General features: G+C 32.0%; 2 protein-coding genes across 2 annotated transcripts; one reads left to right on the top strand and one right to left on the bottom strand.

Moving 5' to 3' along the window:
• Window positions 1-390: 390 nt before the first annotated feature.
• Window positions 391-5,541, bottom strand: LOC129927680 (anaphase-promoting complex subunit 13-like). The gene is made up of 3 exons (XM_056037791.1): window positions 5,461-5,541; window positions 1,886-2,008; window positions 391-1,320 (listed from the first exon to the last, which is right to left on the bottom strand). Exons 2-3 carry the CDS (start codon window positions 1,973-1,975, stop codon window positions 1,183-1,185), a joined length of 228 nt encoding a protein of 75 aa, XP_055893766.1. The 5' UTR covers window positions 1,976-2,008; window positions 5,461-5,541; the 3' UTR covers window positions 391-1,182.
• A 4-nt stretch (window positions 5,542-5,545) lies between these two features.
• LOC106076509 (PDZ domain-containing protein 11-like) lies at window positions 5,546-19,231 on the top strand. Its single transcript, XM_013237339.2, has 6 exons — window positions 5,546-5,661; window positions 7,410-7,496; window positions 8,268-8,324; window positions 11,169-11,267; window positions 11,567-11,627; window positions 13,846-19,231. The coding sequence occupies exons 1-6, from the start codon at window positions 5,563-5,565 to the stop codon at window positions 13,923-13,925; spliced, it is 483 nt and encodes a 160-aa protein (XP_013092793.1). The 5' UTR covers window positions 5,546-5,562; the 3' UTR covers window positions 13,926-19,231.
• The last annotated feature ends 3,993 nt before the right edge of the window (window positions 19,232-23,224 follow it).

Below are 23,224 nucleotides of genomic sequence, written 5' to 3'. Positions count from 1 at the left end.
GTTTTTAGTATTTATATCTTAAATTGACAATCAAGAAGAAACAACACCAAAGTGGATAGCAATCAGCCAGCTCTGTTTGGTCCAATGAGTGTAAGCAAAAAAAGCAGTCTTAAAGAGTCTCCTAAAATGAAGTTAAAGCATACAATTTAAACGGTATTATTTTACCATTAAAATTGTTAGCTTTGTGAAAAGATATGCCAAACAATTGTTTATTGAAACGCTATAATATCATGTGATTATTGGTAATGATAAATGAGATGTTTACCTATTATATAAACTATTTTATAGGACCAAAGTCAAGTAATAAGCCAACTAATTAATTTCAAAATGAAACTTATTGTTACTTCAAAACAATATAAATATATTTTTAAAAAACAACAACACAGCATCTAGCCATCCATCAATGTCTTTTAATCATATGCCATTTTTTAACCTAACACATTCATTTCATCACAGTAAATTTACATAAATAGGTGTTAAAACACAAAAAAAAATCTTTCAAGTCTGATTTCACATCAAAGTCAATCTTCCACTACTATTTCACTATACAAACACTGATTATGAATGCCATAAAAATAATGACCATGCTTATCTCTCAAAAAGGACTCAAAATTTGGATTGTGTAGTGTAAAATTTTAAAAAACATTACATACATTTTTTAACTTAAAGAATTTTAATTGCATTCATCATACAATATTTTCATTCATTCCATTACAATGTATATGTTCATATTTTTAACTGGAATAATGCAAATTTGATTTTAAAAAGTTTAAATTTACACAGTTTTAAAGAATATTATTTGATTAATCTTTAGAATAGGTAGAAGTTCTGATTTTTTTCATGTCAATTTTTGGCAAATAGAGATATGTTTCATATTGGCTGATAATATTTGACTGCTGAGTAAAAAATTGAAATGTGTCTTTATGCCTAATATAGAATATAAAAAAAAATTGCTTAAAAAAATGGTTATTGACAATATTGCATGATTAGCCTACATATTTACAACTGATAATCAGTATGTGTATTTAAATAATAATAAACATTTATAATCAGAATTAACAAACAGCAACATTCCTTACAAGAAAAGATTGTTTTTACCTATTGAGTATATAATGAAAAATATTTTTTGTGATATTAATATTGCAGTCAATTTCAAATCTGTTTTGGTCAAGATTAGTTTTATCAGCTTTGTGTAGAAGTAGGAGGAAGTCCGTTTAGTGAAGATAAAGCCAGATCTAGCCATTTCTGCTCTTGTTCCTGCAAGCTTTCAGCACTTGGCCCATTGTCTTGCTCTGGCTCAGGTCTTGCTGCTATGGGGACCTGAAAAGTAAACAACAAAAAATCATTAAAAGAGAAAGCAAAAAAGGGGAAACAATTAGATACAGAAAACTTCAAATAATGCAACTTTTTCAACAAATATCAAACCATATCAGCTCATTTCATTATGGCACATTTTTCTTTTTTCTTTTTAACAGTTGTTTTAAGCACTTATTGAACAAGGCTTAGGTCCTCCCGCGCTGTTTGGCGGATTGGGTGGCAAGCTGTCTCCACAGCAAGGCAAGGTCACTATTTATGCAGCCATCATGCTTTCAAAATATAATCATAAAAATTGCCACAATTTCAGTATTGAAAAAAAATCTGACAATTTTGTTTCCACATCTAGAAAATTCAACAATTTACTGTGTGTCATCAAAGGCTCACTAGGCTCAATGTAATGCAATACTTATATGGAACTAAAGAAAAGAAATAGGAACCAGCATCAAAGAATAAATAAATAAATATATATATATATATATATATCCATATATATTTTTCCTTGGGAAAGCTCTAACAAAATGCTTTGTCTTAGCAATGTTTTAGTCTGAAGCAAAGAAGACAAACATACCCGAATATCTTCCATTGGTAGTTCATCAGATCTCCACTTTTCATCAATCATATCCATGAGGTAGCCATCCCGCTGATATGAGCTATCCATTGTAATGCGGTACAACCGCTAATTAAACAGGCTCTATTAATTTAAAAAAAAATAAATAAATGTTAAGTAAAACCTGTTGCAAACATTATGATTATATCTCTAGAATTTATACCTCGATTCCTGGGAGGTAAGGTAAATAAATAAATGCATCTGTGATTCTACAGATGAGAAAACCACCAAATTAACCAGATTGCTGAATATGGAGAAGGTCCATGAGAGACATAGAGGTCTAGAAGTTGCAAAGGGAAAAGATTATCTCTCTAGACCAAGGCCAAGACTGTGACTGTAAACTGACACAGATACTACACATTATATTTATTACATTACACTTTACACTGACACAAATATTACACAATATTTAAATATTAGTCTAGATCTCTAATAGATATTAATATAGAATATCTAAAACAGGGGCGGACTGAGTGCTAAAACCTGCCCGGGCATTTCTATACAATCCGGCCAACAAATTTTATATCATATGATGGACATCCAATCCTAGGTCTACCTGTCCTCAAAATCCTTCTACTAAGTTTAATAATGTATTGATAACTGAATGCATGCATACAATGAACTCTGTATCTTTATAAGTAATATAGGCCTTATGATGCATTTAAATCGCTAAGCCTGTGTGTCCTAAAAGAATGAAACCTACTAGTAGCGCTGTCTACAGATATCTAGGCTATTACACCTTTTCGGGAAAATGTGTTAGATTTAACTAGCATTACACTGTATAGAGTCTGTAAAAGATGTTTTTAAACACTTCGTTCAGAGGGCCCCTTTTACGAGAGAATATTATGAAACCTTTAACAATTTTATTTAATAAGTTCTATAGTGGCATTCATGAGGCTCTTTAGTCTTTACTACTTTAGTGACTTTAGTGGCTTTAGTTTAGGTGGCCATACCGGCCCATTGCCCAGAGGCCCAAATAGCCAGTCCTCCCCTGATTGAAATATTAATTTATTGTAAACATAGATCTACATTATTCCAATAATCATAACTAGATCTAGTCTATAAATAAAATAATTTATAATATATATTTAAATTATGACATTTATTCATTTATGATTATGATTAGCTATGTGACAAAAATTTGTGAAATTTTATTTTTTTAATTTTAATAGTAAATTATTAAAGATCTTGTTCTGAGCTTTCCAACGAGGTATAGAATGTTAATATAGGTCCAATTGATAAAAAAATGTTGTAAAATTTGACGCGTTTTCACTTATACATTGAAGCAATGGAATCCCAGGAAGTGAGACTTTCTGAAAAATCGAACTAAAGTGTATGTCATTTCGCTAATTTTCATCACTTTGATAAAAACTATATATCAAATTAAAGCTTAGGATGTGCTTAATTAAGTTATCCAATTGTTTTATAAAATTTATTTGCAGATTTTTTTTTTTCTTTTTTTTAATCAACTAAAAATGACATTATTATAATTTATTTTTGTAATAAAATATTATTTTATTTTTAGATTTTTAAATTTTTTATAATACATTATGGAAGCACTTGTTCTGAGCTTTCCAATGATATATAGATTATATCTATACGCTCAAGAAGTTAATTTTATATTTTTTTTTTAACGCATTTTTGTTCATACTATATGAGGTTTTCTGAAAATTGAACAAAAATGCGTAACTTTTCGCTAATTTTTATTACATAGCTAAATATATATATATAAAAAAAAAAGCATAGGATGTGCCTACTAAAAGCATTTGTTGTATAATATTTTATTTATATTAATTTTTTTTCTAATTTTCTTAACTATCCGGTATTATCTTAATGCTTTGTTTTGCAATTAAATATTTATTTTGCTTTATTTTATTTGTTTAAATTGTAGATTATTGAAGCAATTGTTATTTACCAAACAATAATATATATAGTTTATTGTTGTAGGTGAAACAGCTTTAAAAAAAAAAAGCATATTTTTTGATGCGTTAAACTTAACATAGGATAATGTTTTCTGAAAATAGAACAAAAACATATTTCATTTCTTTAATGTTTATCAGATAGCTAAAAAACCAATTAAAAAAAAAAAGCTTAGGATGTTTTGTTTTTTTTACTTCTTTTTAAATATATTTTATTAATTTGTTTAATTTTTGTGTGTGTGTAAATGTAAATTTGAAGATATATAATAATGAATGACCTTATTGCCCCAGGCCAGTGTCATATACGGGCCAAGAAGCAGTAAGCGTAGACTATAAATACTGTTCCAGATCACACTTATTGGCTCAACCCCCTCTATACTGTCAGCCTTTTTATTACAAACATCTAAAATATAGTACCTTACGTAGCTAGTGTACTGTTGGCTGCTTGACTACATTATGTACTGTTTTGTAATAAATTTGCAGCTTGTAAGATTTTGCCCCAGTGTGCTAATATTATTTAGTGGCCTTTAATCATCAAAAAATGATTGAGAAACAAGGGAATCTTCTATCACGGGTCCCCCCTCATGCTCTGGACCTGAGGAAGTTGCCCCACTCACCAACTTATAAGTGAATCAGAAGACATTCAATTGATTGCTATTTTTGATGAAAGTATAAGCAATGTATTGAAGAAGGTTGATGTAATTGATGAGGGATAAATAATGAGTTTGTAATTACGGCACTGGATATGATGATGGGTTAATATGATATATAATGAAGCTACATATTACTAGGTTACGCAAATATATAAATTGAAATTTATTTCTATATTCGAATCTTTTATTATAAATTACCAAACAAAATATAACTCATTTCTGGCTTAAAAATATAATAGTATGATAGATCTAGAATGATAGTAATAGTCATGCTTTACGACACACTTTAAACCATTAAATTATTGCTTTTTCATGAGTTGGGTAAGCTCCTGAGCTAAGTTTTAAGTAATTTTTTAAAAATCTCATCATCTTAAATGTATTTTGGCTAAAGCATTAGTAATTTGTAAAGGTGCGGTGGTTGAGTGATAAGGGTTAGGGTTAAGGGTTGAGCTTGGCTTCCAAAACCAGGGCCCCTGAGGTTTAAATCCTGGAGAAGACTGGGACTTTTAATTTTGGTATCTTTGGGCACCTATGAGTCCAACCAGCTCTAATGTGTACCTGACATTAGTTGGGGAATAGTAAAGACAGTTGGTCGTTGCGCTGGACACAGAAATTAGTTTTATACATCACATGCCATACAGACCACAAGATCTGAAAAGGGATTTTTTTTTTCTTTCTATTTTCTTAATTTATTCAATTTTATATATGTATTAAGAAATAAATGAAAACTGAAGAGTAAACTAAAACAAAGCTATATAGAACAACACATTGATAGCTAGCCAGGAAAACCAGTTGACTAGGTCTAGGCGGAGTTTAGGTCATTGGTTAATATGCATGACTAAATGCATGACGCGTGGGATGTTATCATCTTCTTTTTTGAAGTAACGTCTGTATCATATTTATAAGATAAGATTCTAGATCTAGATCTAAATCTAGATTTCTAAATTGAAATATTTTTCTTTACCTTCGCTGACTTTCTCTTTCTCCGACTTTTTCAATAAAAACTTTTTGGTTTACCAACTTTTTAATCGACAGTGCTGTCCCTTTGCCTTTATTTACAAACAGAATGGCCGATGCGAGTGCTTTTTCAGAACATGATCAACATCATCTCAACACTTTACCTCCTCCATATGAACCACCTCCTGTTTGGATACCACATGAAGAGGTGATTATGAAAGTGAAAAACAAGTTGAAATAAGCATAGAATGACGAATCTAGATGATATATAAATTATTTAATAAATCTATTCACTATTCTCTAGGCAGTCTAGGACTAGGACGTAGATTAGAATAATTAGATAATAGATACAATACTAGATATCTAGGAGTTTAAGAGTAGGCCTCAGTAGGACGTAATTGTCGTAATCATCTTCTTTTTTGAAGTAACGACAGTAACTTCAGTAACGTCTGTATTATATATTATAATTATAGGATCTAGGATTAATAATAAAAACATCATCATATGTATGATCATGATCATGACTTTGATTGATGATCAACATGATTATGAAACACTTCTGCCTGGTGACCCAGACCCTGGTCGTGTGAGTGTGGTTTTGCCTGGCTACTTACTCTTTTAGCCTTATCATTTATGGTATGCGCCCAGGACTGTTGTTGGATGGTCTCCACTCCAGATTTTATTAACTTCATACCCTGCCATTTCTATCATCCGTCGTCCTGCGATATGTTTGGGTTAGGATGAAATTATCTTCAAATCTGACTGAAGGAGCATTTGAAACATGTAGACTAAAACATTAACTAACATATTCCGCTATTGCCCTATTTAGGCTATTATGAAAAAAAAATTGTTATATTAATTATTTAAATTATTTATTATTATATTAGTAATAGTCTTTTTTGTTACCATTTATTTAAAAGTATTTAGATCTAGTTTTGTATTGTAATCTAGATCTAATCTATAATCTATACTCTTAATATAGGTAGGCAATATCCGATATATGGTACTAGGAAAACCAATGACTTGGCAGAATATAAGTGATTGATTAACGTGCATGACTAGATCGACCTAGGACAACGCATATGACATAATCATCTTATTTTTAGAAAAGTAAATCTAAAAAAGACTATATTTATATAAAGTCTAGAGCTAGATCTGTCAGTTACTCAGTAAGCCCCAAATGACTCACTGTGAGTTTGTGGAGTGTGTCTGCATCTTCTAAACTATAAATAGTGATTTTAAAAATGCCCTGCAGTGAGGTTGCCGTGGTTTCCTAAGCATTAATTCACTCTTATTTAATACCTTTTATTTTTATTGACATAAAGTATTTGAGATCCAAATGTCCCAGGTAAAAAAAATGTGATGGAGAAGAAATTAGATCACCATTTGGTCTCCTCTTTGAAGCAAAACCAATCTAGGTCTAGGTCTTGTTACTTTATTGTCATTTTGAAATTTTTATCATACTCCTAACTAGATTCAATTTTTTAAAAATTTACCATAAAATCTAGCCTGGATGTCTAGGTGGTTCCTAGTTTAAACCATACATGCTGTAATTCCTTGTTGCATTGCAGGAGGTTTTGACTAGACAGTAATAATCTTCATTTCTTATAGGAGCTAAAAATTAAAAAATACAAAACAAATGCAAACATTTAGGATTATCTGCATCTCATTTTGTGTTTGATTTTATACTGTTTCTGATGTTTCTTCAGTTTGAAGATTATTAAATCCTAGCTAAATAATGTTGGCAGGGTTTACAGCCAGGACAATCAGGGCATACCAGAGCGCATACCACATGACCTGGCAACTAACTGGCAGGGTTTTAACTTCTTGTATTGACCATAAATATATATATATTAAAAAGAAAATCCTACTATATAATATATGCATATATGTACTTTTTCTTCTGAGGCAAGTTGACTTGCACAAGTGACATGAATGTGGTATTTGTGTTTACAGAGACTCCATAACGATAATTACAACAATGATTTGAGAATCTTTTTACCACGCACTGTTGTCCTAAAGAGGTTAAAAGCTTCTGATGCAGTAAGTGTACTTTTATATCATCAGCATATTGCCAACCTTTTTTTAGGTATTTAAAATGTTTGACTAAAATACTAACCTGAAGGCCAACCTTTTTTAGGTACCAGTATTTAAAATGTTTGACTAAAATACTAACCTGAAGGCCAACCTTTTTTAGGTACCGGTATTTAAAATGTTTGACTAAAATACTAATCTGAAAATATATGTAATTATGGATGAAAGTTCTTTTTATGTCTAAAGTCAATACCTGAAAGTCAAAGTTTCTTTCAGAGCTAGAAGTCTGTGACTGTGACAGTTGGTGTGAATTTTTCTGGCCTATGATTAGTATTGATGAAGAACTTATTAGATACAGGGTATCCCTAAAATTCCAACTAACAAAAGATTAAGTGCTTTGAATTGGTAACCAAGTACTTTACCTATAAAAATTTTTTTATAGGTTACTGGGTAAAAAAAAAAAGAGTAACATGTGTAAATAAAAAAAATATTTTTTGCACTAATTGAATTATATACTATCTCATGGCAAGAAGAACAAGCTAAATATTGGGTATTGAATATTTTGGTGAAAGTTTTTTGATTGTTTTCCATCTTGATAAAGTGATGAAAGATATTGTTTATTGAAATGCAATACCAAGAAAATAAAACACCCAGAATCCTACTTCAACAGTTTTACATAAAAGTTTTCCTTTTTTCTAGTTAAAAAATCATGAAATGTAAAAAAAAAAAAAATAAACATTATTATCAGGCATTATATGTATATGTCGTTTTTTTTTCCAGCTAGGATTTAACATACGAGGTGGGAAAGAACACAACTTTGGTTTTTATGTCTCTAAGGTAATCCATCTCACTTACATCTAAGACTTTACTTAAGTAGAACTTTCAGTTAATAGGTAAGGGGCCTAGTTGTGGATTGATTTTTGCTTTCCCATGTACTGTAATTGGTCGTTGTGCTGGCCACATGACACCCTCGTAAACCGTAGGCCACAGAAACAGATGATCTTTACATCATCTGCCCTATAGACCACAAGGTCTGAAAGGGGAACTTTACTTTACATGTACTGTAATTCATAATTAATATTTTATAGCAAACAAAATATGTGTGTTTATGGTGGGGGTGGGACACAAGAGTAAAGCTTGTTAATTAGTACATAAAGTAATTAACTCTTATGGCAGCATGTGCATTAAGAGAGAGAGAACAAAACAAATCAGGGGTTGTCTTGTGATTTAAAATTTACTTTTTGTGTCCACATATGGGTGGTGATTGTTTTCCTTCTTGCTCCTCCTGTGCGCTGCAGTCAACTATTTTTCTTCAATCTATTTCTCCCACCTTCTTTGCAACTGACCTCCCATAATTCTGTTTTATAGTGAAAGTTTAATATTTTTTGTTACCGTATTAAAAAAAAAGTAATTTAAATATCAAAATTCATTAAGTCAAATGATGACTTGTGTGATGGTTTTTTAAAAAGAATATAATTTAAAGACGTTTCTTCAGTAAAAGATTATTTTACAACCCACACTTAAAAGTCATCTACACTTATCTAATTCTGTGGTTTTCAACCCACTGACCTAAAAATCATATGGGGTCAAAAAGTGATCACTGGTTAAGTTACAAATAAAAGATATACAAGTTCGTCTCAACTCTCTCCGTAATTATTTTCATCGTTCTGATAGAATTATTCATTTTGCTAATTTGTATTTCTCTATCCCACTCTGATAAGACTTCAACAATAACTTTTTTGTTTATCAGAAAATGTTTTATTTGGTATTGCATTTTAGGGGAATGCATGCTCTTTTTTACACAACACAAATTAAAGTTTATAAATCCAAAAATCAATTTTGTTTAATGGGGTCAAATTAACCTTGGCATCGTCAATTAGGAGAGAAAGAGTTAAGTCTAAGGGTGATTTTTATTTTGTGCTTTTACTCATCTTATGTAGGGGACCTTTAAAACAAAATACTTCTAATCTTGCCATTCTGTTTTCTTTTTTTTTTCAAAGTCTATATTGTAATGTCCAAACTAAGATTATACTTAATTACATGCATGTTAAAAAAGTTAACCTTCTGGATTTAACCAGGTTTAACTCAAAATTGTAGTATATCAAGTAACTGTTAAACCTACAATCTGACTTAAAATAATGGTTTACTTTGGGTTAAAAAGAAATTATGAAGTTTGTTGTTCATCCATCCATCCCAGTGGCGCTACAGCCCATGGAGGGCTCTGGCCTGCTTTAACACATCCTTCCATTCAGATCTCTCCTGGGCCTTTCGTCTCCACGCCCTAACCCCAAGCTGCTTCAGATCTGCTTCCACGTCATCTATCCATTGCATTCGGGGTCTGCCTTTGGGTCGCCTGCCTTTTGGTTTTTGCCTGTATACGATTTACGCCCCTCTGTTGTCTGACATTCTTTCAAGGTGACCTGCCCAACGTAGTCTGTTCTTTTTTATTTCATTCACTATTGGTGGGTCTTCATATAATTGATATAACTCATGGTTAGTGCGTGTCCTCCACCCTGTTTCATCCTGTATGGCACCATAGATTTTTCTTTCCCAAGTGTTAAGTAAATTTTCAGATGTCTTTGTCAGTGTCCAGGTCTCACTTCCATACATTGCTGCTGGTCTTATTATAGTTTTGTATATTATTTTCTTGGTTTTACTTGAAATCATTTTGCTCTTAAGTAGATGGTGGGTGCTATAAAATGCCCTGTTGCCTGCTGCTATTCTTTCCTTTATTTCTGTTAGTAGGTCATTTTTGAAATTAATAGTAGCTTTTTGTTTATCAGAAAATGTTATATTTGGTATTGAATTTTAGGGGAATGCATGCTCTTTTTTTACACAACACAAATTAAAGTTTATAAATCCAAAAATCTATTTTGTTTAATGGGGTCATATTAACCTTGGCATCGTCAATTAGGAGAGAAAGAGTTAAGTCTAAGGGTGATTTTTATTTTGTGCTTTTACTCATCTTATGAAGGGGACCTTTAAAACAAAATACTTCTAATCTTGCCATTCTGTTTTCTTTTTTTTTTCAAAGTCTATATTGTAATGTCCAAACTAAGATTATACTTAATTACATGCATGTTAAAAAAGTTAACCTTCTGGATTTAACCAGGTTCAACTCAAAATTGTAGTATATCAAGTAACTGTTAAACCTACAATCTGACTTAAAATAATGGTTTACTTTGGATTAAAAAGAAATTATGAAGTTTGTTGTTACCTCTCCTTTTTTTTTTTTACTCACTTCTAAATTTGTAGAAAAATGTTCTGGGATTGTGGGATTGTAGATTTCTTTGATTTTTAAAAGAAGACGCTCCTACTCAAAGAGACAAAAAAAAGGTTGGAAACCAGTGGGATGTGTAGCTTAAAGGCCAAAACTGCTAGGCTAAGTAGAAAGGGACTCAAGTTCAAATCCTGACTCGAGCAAAGTTGTGTTAGCTAAATCACCTAAAGGCAGCACAGAAACCTTCTCCCAGATACCCCCTCCCTCCACTGGTCCACAGAAGAGATTGGAACATAGCGCTATAGGCATGAATGATGTGCTATATAAAAGCAATTAATAAAAAACAACTGATACTTTTATTTTTAGGGGATTTAAAGTACACTAAGCCAAGCAATCTTTCTCATGCTGATAGACATTTATTTGTATTTGCTGATAGACATTTATTTGTATTTCCTGTCTAGGTGATGCCTCAAAGTGAAGCAGCCAAACTTGGTCTCAAAGAAGGGGATCAAATACTTAAAGTTAACAACATAGAATTCGACACATTAGATCATTCAGAGGTAAGTAACACTTCTATTTATCAAACTTTTAAGAATAAAGAATTCTTCCCATCAAGGGTATCTTCGAATGTGCACACTCTATCCAGTGGAACATCTAACCAGTTCTGAGCAGTCACATACACAACATCCAAATATCTAGCTAATCCTTATCAAGTAGTTTTTTTTTTCATAATGGTGTTTTTGGTATTCATTTTTGTAAGATTGCTATTTTTGATGTTAATAAATTTGATCCAGTCTTGTATTTTTCTTATTATTATTACAAAGATTACAATTTATTCATTAACTCATTTTACTCTCAGGCTGTTAAAGTATTGAAGTTTAGCACAACAATAGAGATGGTACTTCGCTATTTCCCTTATGGTAAGTCTGTTACAGCTCACAATAGTGCTAACCCAAGTGATTAAAAAATTATAATGATTAGAAGGGCATGATTAAGCAGCTGACTATTATTTCTTTCTCAGTGCCAAAGTTACTTGTTCATACAATTAAGAATCTTGAATCTCAAAAATATATTTTATTTTGGTTCTTTTATAAAAAAAAAATTTCTTCTATAAAAAATTTCCCTCCTACTAAAACGTATATAAATTTAAAAGTGTTTTTTTAACCCACATACTGTTTACTTGAACTTTATTATGCAGCTGATTTGACTATAGTCTTACTACATTTAATTTTTTGTAGCAGTATAAGAATGATAGAAATGTCAGATGATTAAGGACTATATGTTAAACTATATTAAACTTGTTTTTATAGAGGTTTAACTTAGACTTAGGTCCTCCCATACCATTTGGCCCATAGGGTGGCAGGCTCTCTCCACAGAAATCTGTCATAGACAACTACCATAGCATCTTCCCATCTGGTGCCCATGAATTTTAGGTCATTTAACAAGGTGCAACCCATTTTATATGTCAGGCATGTCAAACATTGCGTTTGCGGGACGCATGCTGCCCACCATCACTTTGCATGCTGCCCGCTTGGCCACTTCAAGAATTATCAAAATAATGTTAACTTATTAAGCGTTTAACAGTCACCACTAATTTTCAGGTAAAATAATTACTGCAAAAAAACTAAAACATAACAGCAAACTTAGTTGAACTAATTAAGTATTCTTTAATGATTAGTTTTTTTTAAACAAATAATTTTTGATAATTTATTTTAAATTAAAATAGATGCGGTAATTTTGTTTATTTATTAAGTTCAAATTTTCTTACAAATCAACTTTTAAGTTTAGTGTTGATTTGTTAATGTTTTCATCCATTATTAAGAAGAATGGGCTCAGGATTTGGCATTTGCTTAATCTCACTAGTCTGTAGTCACCTGCAAAACTTGAATTTGAAACTTCAAGATAAAGACAAAATTGTCACAGCTGCGTGTGTTGATGTGAAGTGCTATCAAGTTAAGACTGTGGATAAACCAAATATCAAGAGAAAACCTTGTTCAGTACTAAAGAGTTTAAATATGGTTGCAACAATTAGTAAATAATTCCTACACCTGGAATCATTATTAGATCATTTCATTGACTTTTTTTGTGACTTCTTTTCATACGAGCATGAAGTTTCATTGTTTGTATCTCCATTTTCATTTGCTCCTGAAAATGCTGCTGATAATGTGCAACTAGAGCTGATAAAATTGCAGACAATTTTTTTTGTTGAAAGCAAAGTATTTAGAAGTAGCTGTGCCAAAATTTTACAGTTATTTACCCTATGTTGAATAGCGGAAATTTGCAGCCAGAGTTCTTGCTATGTTTGCAAACACTTATCTCTGTGAGCAGTTCTTTTCCATAATGAAACCTACAAAACACCTCACCGTTCGAGATTAACTGATCAAAATTTGTCATCATTGATGAAAGTGTCAGTGGCAAACAAACTTCAACCTGACATTAATAAACTTGTATCCCAGAAAAAATGTCAAGCATCGGGACAACGAAAAAAATGCGTAATCATAATAATTTTTAATTAACGAAATAGTACAACAAATTTAGCTAACTAAGGGACAGTTATTCCATTATTTATTATTGTATTTGTTTCTAATTTACATAAAACTAGTAGGCTATCCATATGTTTTCCTGATTTTTGGCTGTGGCCCTTCAGGTCATAGTAAGTTTTGTATGTGGCCTTTACACCTTAATGAGTTTAACATCTCTGTTATACCTGGACAACCTTGTTTTCGAATTCCTCTTTTCAGCTTCCATGTTACCACATTTAAATATAAATATTTATCATGATTTATATAATATTTTTTTAAGTATGTTTACTGGCTTACAGTGCCTTTTGGTCCATGTGCATTGTAGGTGAAGTGTATTTTCTATTAAGTGCTTAAGAAATAGATCTCTTCTCAAGTTAAAACCTTAATTTTTAAAATGTGTATCCTTCCTTGTGATTTGATCTTTATACTCTTAAAATACAATAGCTACAAAATGAATGCCATTCAGTCAGTCATGTATATATACTGGTTAATATAAAGGTAAAAGTTCATATTTTTCTTTCATTAAAATAATATTTTTTTTGTGTGTGCCTGGTAATATTGTGTCACAAAAATACACTTGTGTTTATCAGATTTTCTAATTATGCTTCTTCTTCAGGCTATCAGAGAACTTATGACAGAATGGATCACCACACCTTTTCTGCACAACAGCGAGCTGTAGCTCTTGGTCAAACATAAATTCTATCCACTAATTAAATTTAAATGCCTTTGTATTTTGAATTCCACTTAACTTTGTGAATTGTATATATACTACATTCATTTCATTCCCACAATCATTTCTTTTAAATTAAAACTTGATATTTGCTTCCATTTGGCATTCAGAGACAAAAAAAAAGCCTATTTTTTAACTTAGTCACTTCAAAAGTAAAGGTAATTGTCTATTTCATTTAAAAAATAAACTAAAAAGGTTTGTATATTTGAAACCATCCATACAATTTTACTAAAGTCAATAACAGAAGAGATATTTTTGTTAAGTTATATTTTTGTTAATGCTTTTAATAACTTTGTAAAATAAAATGAATTTTTTTTTTTTTGTTACAAATAACTACATTTTGACTAATACTAGTACTGTATTAAGTTTAGATTTTATTTATTGTGTTAAGATAAAATGTAACAAACTTTATTCATAGATTTAAAAAAATAAATACATTGATTAGCAGTTTTATAATGAATTTTTTTTACATGAGTTATAAAAAATTAGATTGAGCCATGTACAATAAGGTTCATCCGTTCTCTATTTTGGTAAAATATAAATTTTATATTATCTCATTAGCTACTAATGCGACCAAATGCGCCCTTCCCCCCCTCAGTACTAATGCGCCCAAATGTGCCCGCCACAGCACACACACAGCGTGACTTGCGTAGCTCTCGTTTTCAGGCGCGACGTGTGGTGTTATTTTGAGCTGGCTGGGTTTTTTTTAAAAGTAGAAATATAGATTGTTTTGTTAAAAAAACCCGGATGTTTTTACATCTTTCACTTCAGTTTCTATGGGCCTTCAAAGTTTGTTGATTTTTTTTTAGATTTTCCTTAGCTGCGCAGGCCATTTTCTCAATGACCTTTCAATTTTTAGCCCCATTATCGCAAATAATACACTAAATACAGCTAATAATGAACTTGATATTGATCAAGACATTGATCATTAGAATTTAGCGCTACATTTAGACTTAGATCTAGTCCGTTTCAGAGAGAGAGAGTAAACTCATGTAAAGTAAACATTAGATCTATCATCTAGCCTAGATCTAGACTATTCTGGATCTAGCGTCAATGAATCTTCAACTTCTTTGACTGATATTTTGAACAGTTTTTATTTACCACATGAAAACTTTTGATGAAATAGATCTAGTTGGGGGTGTTCACAACGTTGGTTTGGACAATGGTTTGATTACTTTTACTTTGTTATGCTAGAAGTAATGAAATCTGAGACACATGCAGAACCACATCATCATGATGCCATGTTCAGGCAACTAAGGGCCTCACGCGCACCCAGCGAAAGTCAGTAAATACTCAAGACATATACAGATTTTATATATAAGCATAATGTTTATTGTATAGGCCTACTAAATTCCTACTTATAAACATTACTGGTCTTTGAGTAAATGTTAAAGGTTACCAAAAATTACAGATCTGATGGAGGGGGGGGGGGGGATCTACCAGTCTTCAAAAAATCAGGCACTCGAACAAATTTTCGTCTTTACCTGTTGTTTTTATTGTTTTAATCTTGTAAAACCTATTCAAATTATACATCATTCTAATGGTCATCCATTTCTCTTTTTTTAGAAGTATTTTTTGATATTGATAGATGTTGTTTTATGTTTTTAAAATATATTTTGTAAAGTCAGTCTATTGATGTTTTGGAGTTACCTCCCTTTGCTTAGTATTTAGAGAGATGCTGCTTAGGTATGTGCTTAGTAGCTAATTAGTTATTTAGTTATTTATTAGGTAGGCTAGCTCTTTCTATTTACTGCTTTATTTTCTTTTATTTATTTTCTTATAAGCTCATCTAAAGGTGAGGTCAGTTCTGTCTCATTTTTTAAACTGCTTTCTGGTATTGATTGTCAATGCAAGTCTTGACTATTTTGTGACACGGCTTTACCAACTTATTTCTTACCAGCACTTAAAAGCCATGAATGTAGTATTTCTCAGCTTCAAACAACCACATTTAGAGCAACAGCTGAGCTGTTACGTCTGTTAAGAGACTCTTAAGCGTACGCCAAACAGATCCATTAATAGTAGATTATGAGAACTTTAATCTTGTTTCAACAAATAATAATATGTCAATAATAACTTCATTTACATTACTGCATTTTTAGATCCTTCTCTCTCTCCCACTCTTTCAGCACGCATTCACACCATTTCACATTCACACTAATGCGCACATAACACTTCATGCTGCCCATTCTTCATTATAGATTTCCTAAATCCTGCTGATACAGCAACCTGAATATATTTTCTTCCTTGTGACTTGACTTCTCTTACCAGAGCTCCTCTTCCTATATAAAATCTTCCGCCTCTACCTCCTTTCTGAGCCAACTGACTAGACTCTGGGTCATTTTTTTTTTCCATACTAAACTTTGGCTTGTTGAATACTATCATTAAAAGTTCTAATGTTTCTGTGTTTTCTGCTAATCCTTCTTCCTTTTTTTTTCCTTATCTGGTAACTGGAATAATTTTTCCATATCTCCTGCATCCAAGTCCTTACATTTGGATTGAGTAATACTCATTCTGAAACACTTCTTCCAATTTCCCATATCATATCCTTTTCATTGCAATTCTTTATACCTGGAATATTTCCAATAATCAAATCAATATGGGCATGGTCTATTACACGTTTCCACCATTCTGGTAAAATATGGTGTGTCAATTTTAATTCTAGCAACTGGTAACTATGATCTTCCCATCAAACATCACACAGTTCCTGGTTTTACTGGTATATTCTTCTTCTTCTACCAATTGCCTGTTAACTCCAACTATTGTACTCCTGATATCTCTTATCATCCTTGCTAGTTTATTTCCAACAAAGGTCTCCAAATACTCTAGGCTTCCTGCACATGTTAACATTGACAAACTTTGATCTCTTCTATCTCTTACCCCGCCATATCTTCCCTGTCCATTTCTTTGATATCGTCCTCATTACTATAAAACTGTTCTTGTCTGCTACTTATTTGGTTCCTTTCTTTTCCTCTAAACCTATTTTGTTCATCATATCTAAATCGTCTGCCGTTGTTGATGTAGTTGTCTCGTGTATCGACCATTTCTTTGATATCGTCCTCGGTTACTATATTAAAACTGTCCTTGTCTGCTACTTATTTGGTTCCTTCCTTGTCCTCTAAACCTATTTTGTTCATCATATCTAAACCATCTGCCGTTGTTGATGTAGTTGTCTCATGTATCGTGCATCTCGTTCTGCAACTATTTCTTCTATATCACTGCCTCTGAATAGTTTCTTAGGGGGATATGCCACCTTATAAGCTCTTATCAATCTTACTGTCTTCAATGGATTTCTGTTTCCTCTCCAACAAAAATATTTTTAATTCCTCCTGACACTCAAAAACTACTTTGTCAAGCATTAGAAATTTCTTTAGACTGTCAAAAGTCTTTTCTATTTTAGTGGTTTCAGTCCAATTTTCAAAATGACTGGTCATTCTGTCCAAGAAAGTCTGTGGGCCATCATATCTTTCTATCGAACAGTTAACAAATTGTTCATGATAAAATACCTCTGTTTTTCCATACATTCGAAGTAGTTACCCTGGTTCATGCATGTCTTTGATGGAACCTCTGTTACAAATGAGCATTTGTCTTCAGGGTATTCCAGTTACCTCATTTCAATTTCAAACTTCTTCAGAAAAATGTCTATGTCCATTTAGGCTTCTTCGAATATTGCACCTTTATACTTTGCTAGTTTATTCCCTGTAGCTTCCCCATTTCTTTTATCGCTCTCTTTTTCTTGGTCTGTTTGTAACTTTTTCTCCGCCATCTCTTTTGCCAATGTCTTTCAATGTCAACTAATTACCAATAGTATACTGTCACTAGATCTGGACTTAAATGTCTCGACTATTGACAGGTGATCAACTAGATCAACTATGTACAGAGGAATACATGGGTTTTACCTTTATGTTGGGCGCCACTTGTTACGCCTGTTACGAGACTCTTAAGCTTGCACCAAACAGATCCATCAATAGTAGATTATGAAAACTTTAATCTTGGTTCAACAAATAATAATATGTCATTAATAACGTTGTTTACATTACTGCATTGCTAGATCCTTCTCTATCTCCCTTCTTTCAATACACAGTTGCACAATTTCACATTCACACTAATGAGCATATAACAAGAGGGTACTAAAAAAAAAATAGTTAAAGGAGGTTCTTTAAAAAGTAAGTTAAAGGGGGACAACAATGTTAAATCAACATAACCTTCATGTGTGTGTGTATTAGTGAAAAAAGATGCAAATAAAATTCAACTCTAAGAAGTTATGCTTATAGCTGCATTTGACCTAAAAAAAATGTTGGACAACAAGATCCTTAGTTAATAAATAACTATTCATCTTTGAAAATGCTTCACTACTTAAGGCATAACAAACAAAAACATCTCTGATTTCTAAATTAGGTGTATTACAAAGCAGTGTTGTAAATGAGAACTACCTACCTTTTTATATTGACAGTTTTATAATTTTTTTTACCAACACTTATTATAATATCCTTCTCAGGATGAGGATTTCATTTTTAGTGAGTTTGTTTTGCATAGAAATAGTGTTCAAGTGTAATAATCTTTAGGTTAATATTTCCAATTTTATTTTCCACTTCTTCATTTAGTTAATTTTTTCCACATTTTCCATTGAGACTCTGCTATATGATTGTGTAGAATCACTTTTGTGGATCTACCATTAAGACTTAAAAATCAAATCTCATATATTTAGCATATTTGCTCTCTCTTATGCTCCAAATTCTTCCAAATATACTGTTCTTGATTTTTTATTCATGTATTTATTTTTTTAATACATTCATGGTTTACATCTTAAATGTTTTATTTGAAAATGAATTATTAATATTTCTGGTTTATAAAAGGAAATTTGTATTTCAAGGAATATTTCAAGTGATTTTGTTATTGCTTATCAGTTTCTGTAATCTTTACTCTGTGCATTACTCAGTATTACCCTAACACAGTGTTTCCCAAACTGTGTTCATGGAACCCCAGAGTTCCACAAGGCCTGATCAGGTGTTCCATGAACTATAGGAGTATTTAATGAGTAGGTGTACACATGAATTCATTATAAAGTAAATGCAGAAAATAAAATTTGATTTCATTACTTCTTCTCAGTAGCGATAAAAAAAAATTATTACATCACTTTGAATTTTGAACTGATGTTGATTCTTACTCTAATTTGAAACAAAGTTACAAATATTAAACACTCAATGATTTCTGGTCCAGTTTGTCTGAAGAGTGGGCCTATTTCAAAATAAACTATATTGATTTTAAAAATAAACTATAGTTATTTTATTTTCTACTTTTGTTTCCTACAACTATTTGTGTGAAGCAGGATTTTCTTATTATTTCTTTTTTTTTTGCTACAAAGTCAAAGAATACAAACACCAGAACCAGTTTTTAGAAATCCATTGTGTCTGATATCAAAGTAATCTGAGCTTAAAGTGAACAATATCATCAAAATTATTCAACCTTATTTTTTCATAAGTTTTTGTATGTATTTTATTATAGACCTAGTTATATGTTTCAAAATAAATAATAAAGATAAATTTAGAATATGGTTTATTTCTTATTGCAGTTTAATTTTAACCAATAGGAAATAATCCAACCTAAAAAAAATAGTGTTCTGCTGAATTCTTCCAATGTTCAAAGTGTTCCATTAAAGAAAAAGTTTGTGAAACACTGCCCTAATGAAAAATTTAAGCATATAAGATCAGATTATAAGCTATTAATATCTAATAATGCTTTCAGAAATGTATGTATTGGCACAAAAAGGACATGTATTAGTAATACTGTCTTATCTTATCTTAGTTATTAAAATAACTTCACTCATAAATATAAAACATCCTTTTTTTTTTTAAGTACCCTTTATGTTTGAATATGTTATGTAAGGATTGTAACACATCAATATTACAACATTGTATGCTAGTGTGACCTCATACAAATGAGTCAACTTGTTTACATTAAATTGGAGAATGTGGGAACAAAAGTGGTGGGAACATAAACTTTTCAGCAAATAATTGGTTATATATCTATCATATAAGGCACAAAGTAAGGCGTATGTATGTATGTATGTATGTATGTCCTGAATCAAAACCATTTGACCAATCTTGATAAAACTTGACATAAATGTTCCTTAGATCATTGTGGAGACGTTGAGTATGTTTAATGCCTCTCCCAAAACAGAAAGGCCATAAAAATAGTCAAAAAGTATTGGTACCTAATTGTATCTCTAACTGTTATTCAATGGATACCAGCTCACATACAACTAGCAGGAAATGAGAAGGCTGACACACTCGCCAAGAGTGGGAGAACAAACTCACAAGTAAACTCTGCACTCTATCCAGAAGAAATGAAGAAATTAATTGTAGAAAAAATAAATGAGAAATGGACGAGCTCTCATCCAAATCACAAGAAAGATGACGCTTACTATAAGCTATCCCGACAAGACCAACGTCTAATCTTTCGACTCAGGACCGGACACAACAGAATGCGACAACACATGTTCCGGAAGCTCAAAATTGGAACCAGTGAAATCTGCCCATGTGGAGTATCACCAGAAAATGCCGACCACGTCCTCCAAAACTGCTCTCTCTACCAAGAGGCCCGTATAAGACATTGGCCCCAAATCACCCCAATAGAAAGAAAACTATATGGAGAGTTCCCTGATTTGGAAACCACTGCGCAGTTCATCTCATGTATTGGTCTAGTCATATGAACACTCCAACATAACAATGAGAACGATGAAGAAGAAGAAGAAGTATCTCTATTAAAGAACAATAGGCCTACTGTTTTTTATAACAAATCGGGAAACCCGTTTTCACAGTATTTTATATTTGATATGAATATGTCGCCTGAATGGGTAAACCCATTTTATAATCTACTTTTATTTTTGTGGCAAAATAAAAAAAAAATGTCTTTAAATGTTTTGACATAAATAAAAATTTAATCCAGTAGAGCAGTAGCCTAATATCCAAACTAAGTCCAGCAGGCTGTGGGTCATATCGGGCTATAGTATTATATATAATAATACTAGCTTATAACTTTGTTTCACTCCCTTGATTGATTTTCAAAACTTTGTTTTTTTTCATCCTCCAAAAGGATCAGTAGGGCCTAGTAATTATAATTCCTCCCCCCCCCCCCCCATTCATGAAATGAACTTCTTGCAAGGAATTTTAGTAGCCCTTGTTTATTTTAAGTAACAGTCCCTTAGGGCAGCCTTTTTCTTTTATCCTTCAATGGACTGGTCCGCAGAATAAATCCCCTCCTACACACACACACTTTTTAGAATGTGAATTCTTGTAGCCTATTCTAGAAGAGTAAAAATTTAAAAAAAGGAAGTATCATTTTGTGCTATTTAGAATAAAAAATATATAAATTAGCAAAAATTGACCACTGGTGATTTCAAGCCTGAAAAGTGCTTCTACAAGTAGGTGGTAAGTAATAATTAACAGTAATAAAATTTAGTATTTTCAATGCTTGGTATAACAAATGAATAGACCTATTCACATTTAACTGGTAACACCATTAGTAAATTCACTGTTTTAGAGGTACTTGAAGACAGAAGACTAAAATTAAAGTATCACAATACATAAAACACTGAACCATAGGGCCTAAATTAAAATAAAGTGTTTGACAAGTGCAAGACACGAATTGTCCGAGACCCATTTCTATTTGGTGTAGAGTTAGAGAGTATGCAGATCTGCTGCTGCATAGCAAGGTTAGTTGGTTATCTAATGGAAACGTTTTTCAGTTCATTGAAATAAAAAGTGAAGGGTTCTCTATGAAGAGCCAATAAGGAACGATCCGTAGATCCAGAAAAGTTATTTCATGGTGGATGTTCTCATTTAAATCAGCTACAGTTAAAAAGAAAAACAACTTTTCGATGTTAGAAGAAGTCATTTCTTTATTCACAGGACATAACACATAGCCTATAGAATAATAAGGTCTGCATTTATAACACCTTCTGCTCAAGCTCCTATTATATAGACTTAGGCGGAAGTTTGTTGTAACTCTAAATGTCAGCATTCCTTTTCAGTCAAGTCTATCACAGTACACGAATCAGAAACCTCATTGGTATCGAACCATGCTGAGAATTACTCCCTTAGAGCACGTGAAAGGAAGCGAGCAGTGAGTTTTAAGGTCGCCTTGTCCCCGTACAAGGACAGCCCTAATGCCGCACCCGAACCAGTTCTCTCACTATGAAATCCTTGTCCGGATAGTCCTTCATGCAGAACGCGACATTCCTACAGAATGTGGTCTATTGTTTCTACGTCCTCGATGCAGTGGCGACAGCGTGTGTCCTAGTTTTCTCGAAACCGTCCGAAGTAAGCAGTGACCGACTCGGAACTGGGTTAGGACGGCCTGTTCCGCACGATTGAGCTTCTGCACTAGCTTGACGGTGTGCAAGGCAGGGTTATAAGTTATAACAATATTTAATCAAAATCTAACTCACTAAAATTACACGCCTTTAATTCACTCTTTAAGGTCTCTGATTTGTCTCCCCCCCCCCCCAAAAAAAAAAAAAAAAAAAAACACCCTTTAACTATCAATCACGTCATGACTTCTTAATATTATGACATACCAGCTCATGGTTTCATCATGCTGCACCACCAAAAAGTAACGCCCCCTTTCTTCGTCGTTACCTTGAAAACACACACGTATAGGCCTACACTCCGTAACTGTAGGATATTTGCTGTTTGTTTTATAATGGATACTTTTTATATAATTTGACTTTTTATATTTTTGATATCAATATTACCTTTATTAAATTATTATGGACCTTCCAAATTTTAGTTGATGAACCGAGTAAGGTGTTATTATAAATGATAAACCGTCATGGAATCCCAATATTGATGAAACTATTTAAAAATCAAACAAAGCATTAGAACATAGGGTTTATTAAAAGAAATTTATGCAAATCAAATAAGAACATAAAACTAAAATGTTACTTAACCTTAGTTAGGCCAATAATAGAATATGAATCCTCTGTTTGGGACCCCTCAACTCAAGAAAACATTAAGAAACTGGAACAGACACAAAATATAGCAGTGAGATTCATAACAAACGAAAATTCACATTTGACTAGTCGAGTAACACCGTTAGTAAAATCACTAAATTTAGAAAGCCTTCGGGATAGAACAATTATAAAGTACAGTAACACTGAACCATAAACTTCAAATACAAAAACAAAATCTAATAAAATACTCAGAAAGACATAAAGATAAAGGCACATTCCTTGTTGCACATGCTAAGACAAATTTGTACAAATGCT

Source organism: Biomphalaria glabrata, chromosome 8, assembly GCF_947242115.1.
Source record: "Biomphalaria glabrata chromosome 8, xgBioGlab47.1, whole genome shotgun sequence".
Taxonomy (NCBI): domain Eukaryota; kingdom Metazoa; phylum Mollusca; class Gastropoda; family Planorbidae; genus Biomphalaria; species Biomphalaria glabrata.
This window is presented reverse-complemented; position numbering and strand designations above follow the sequence as displayed.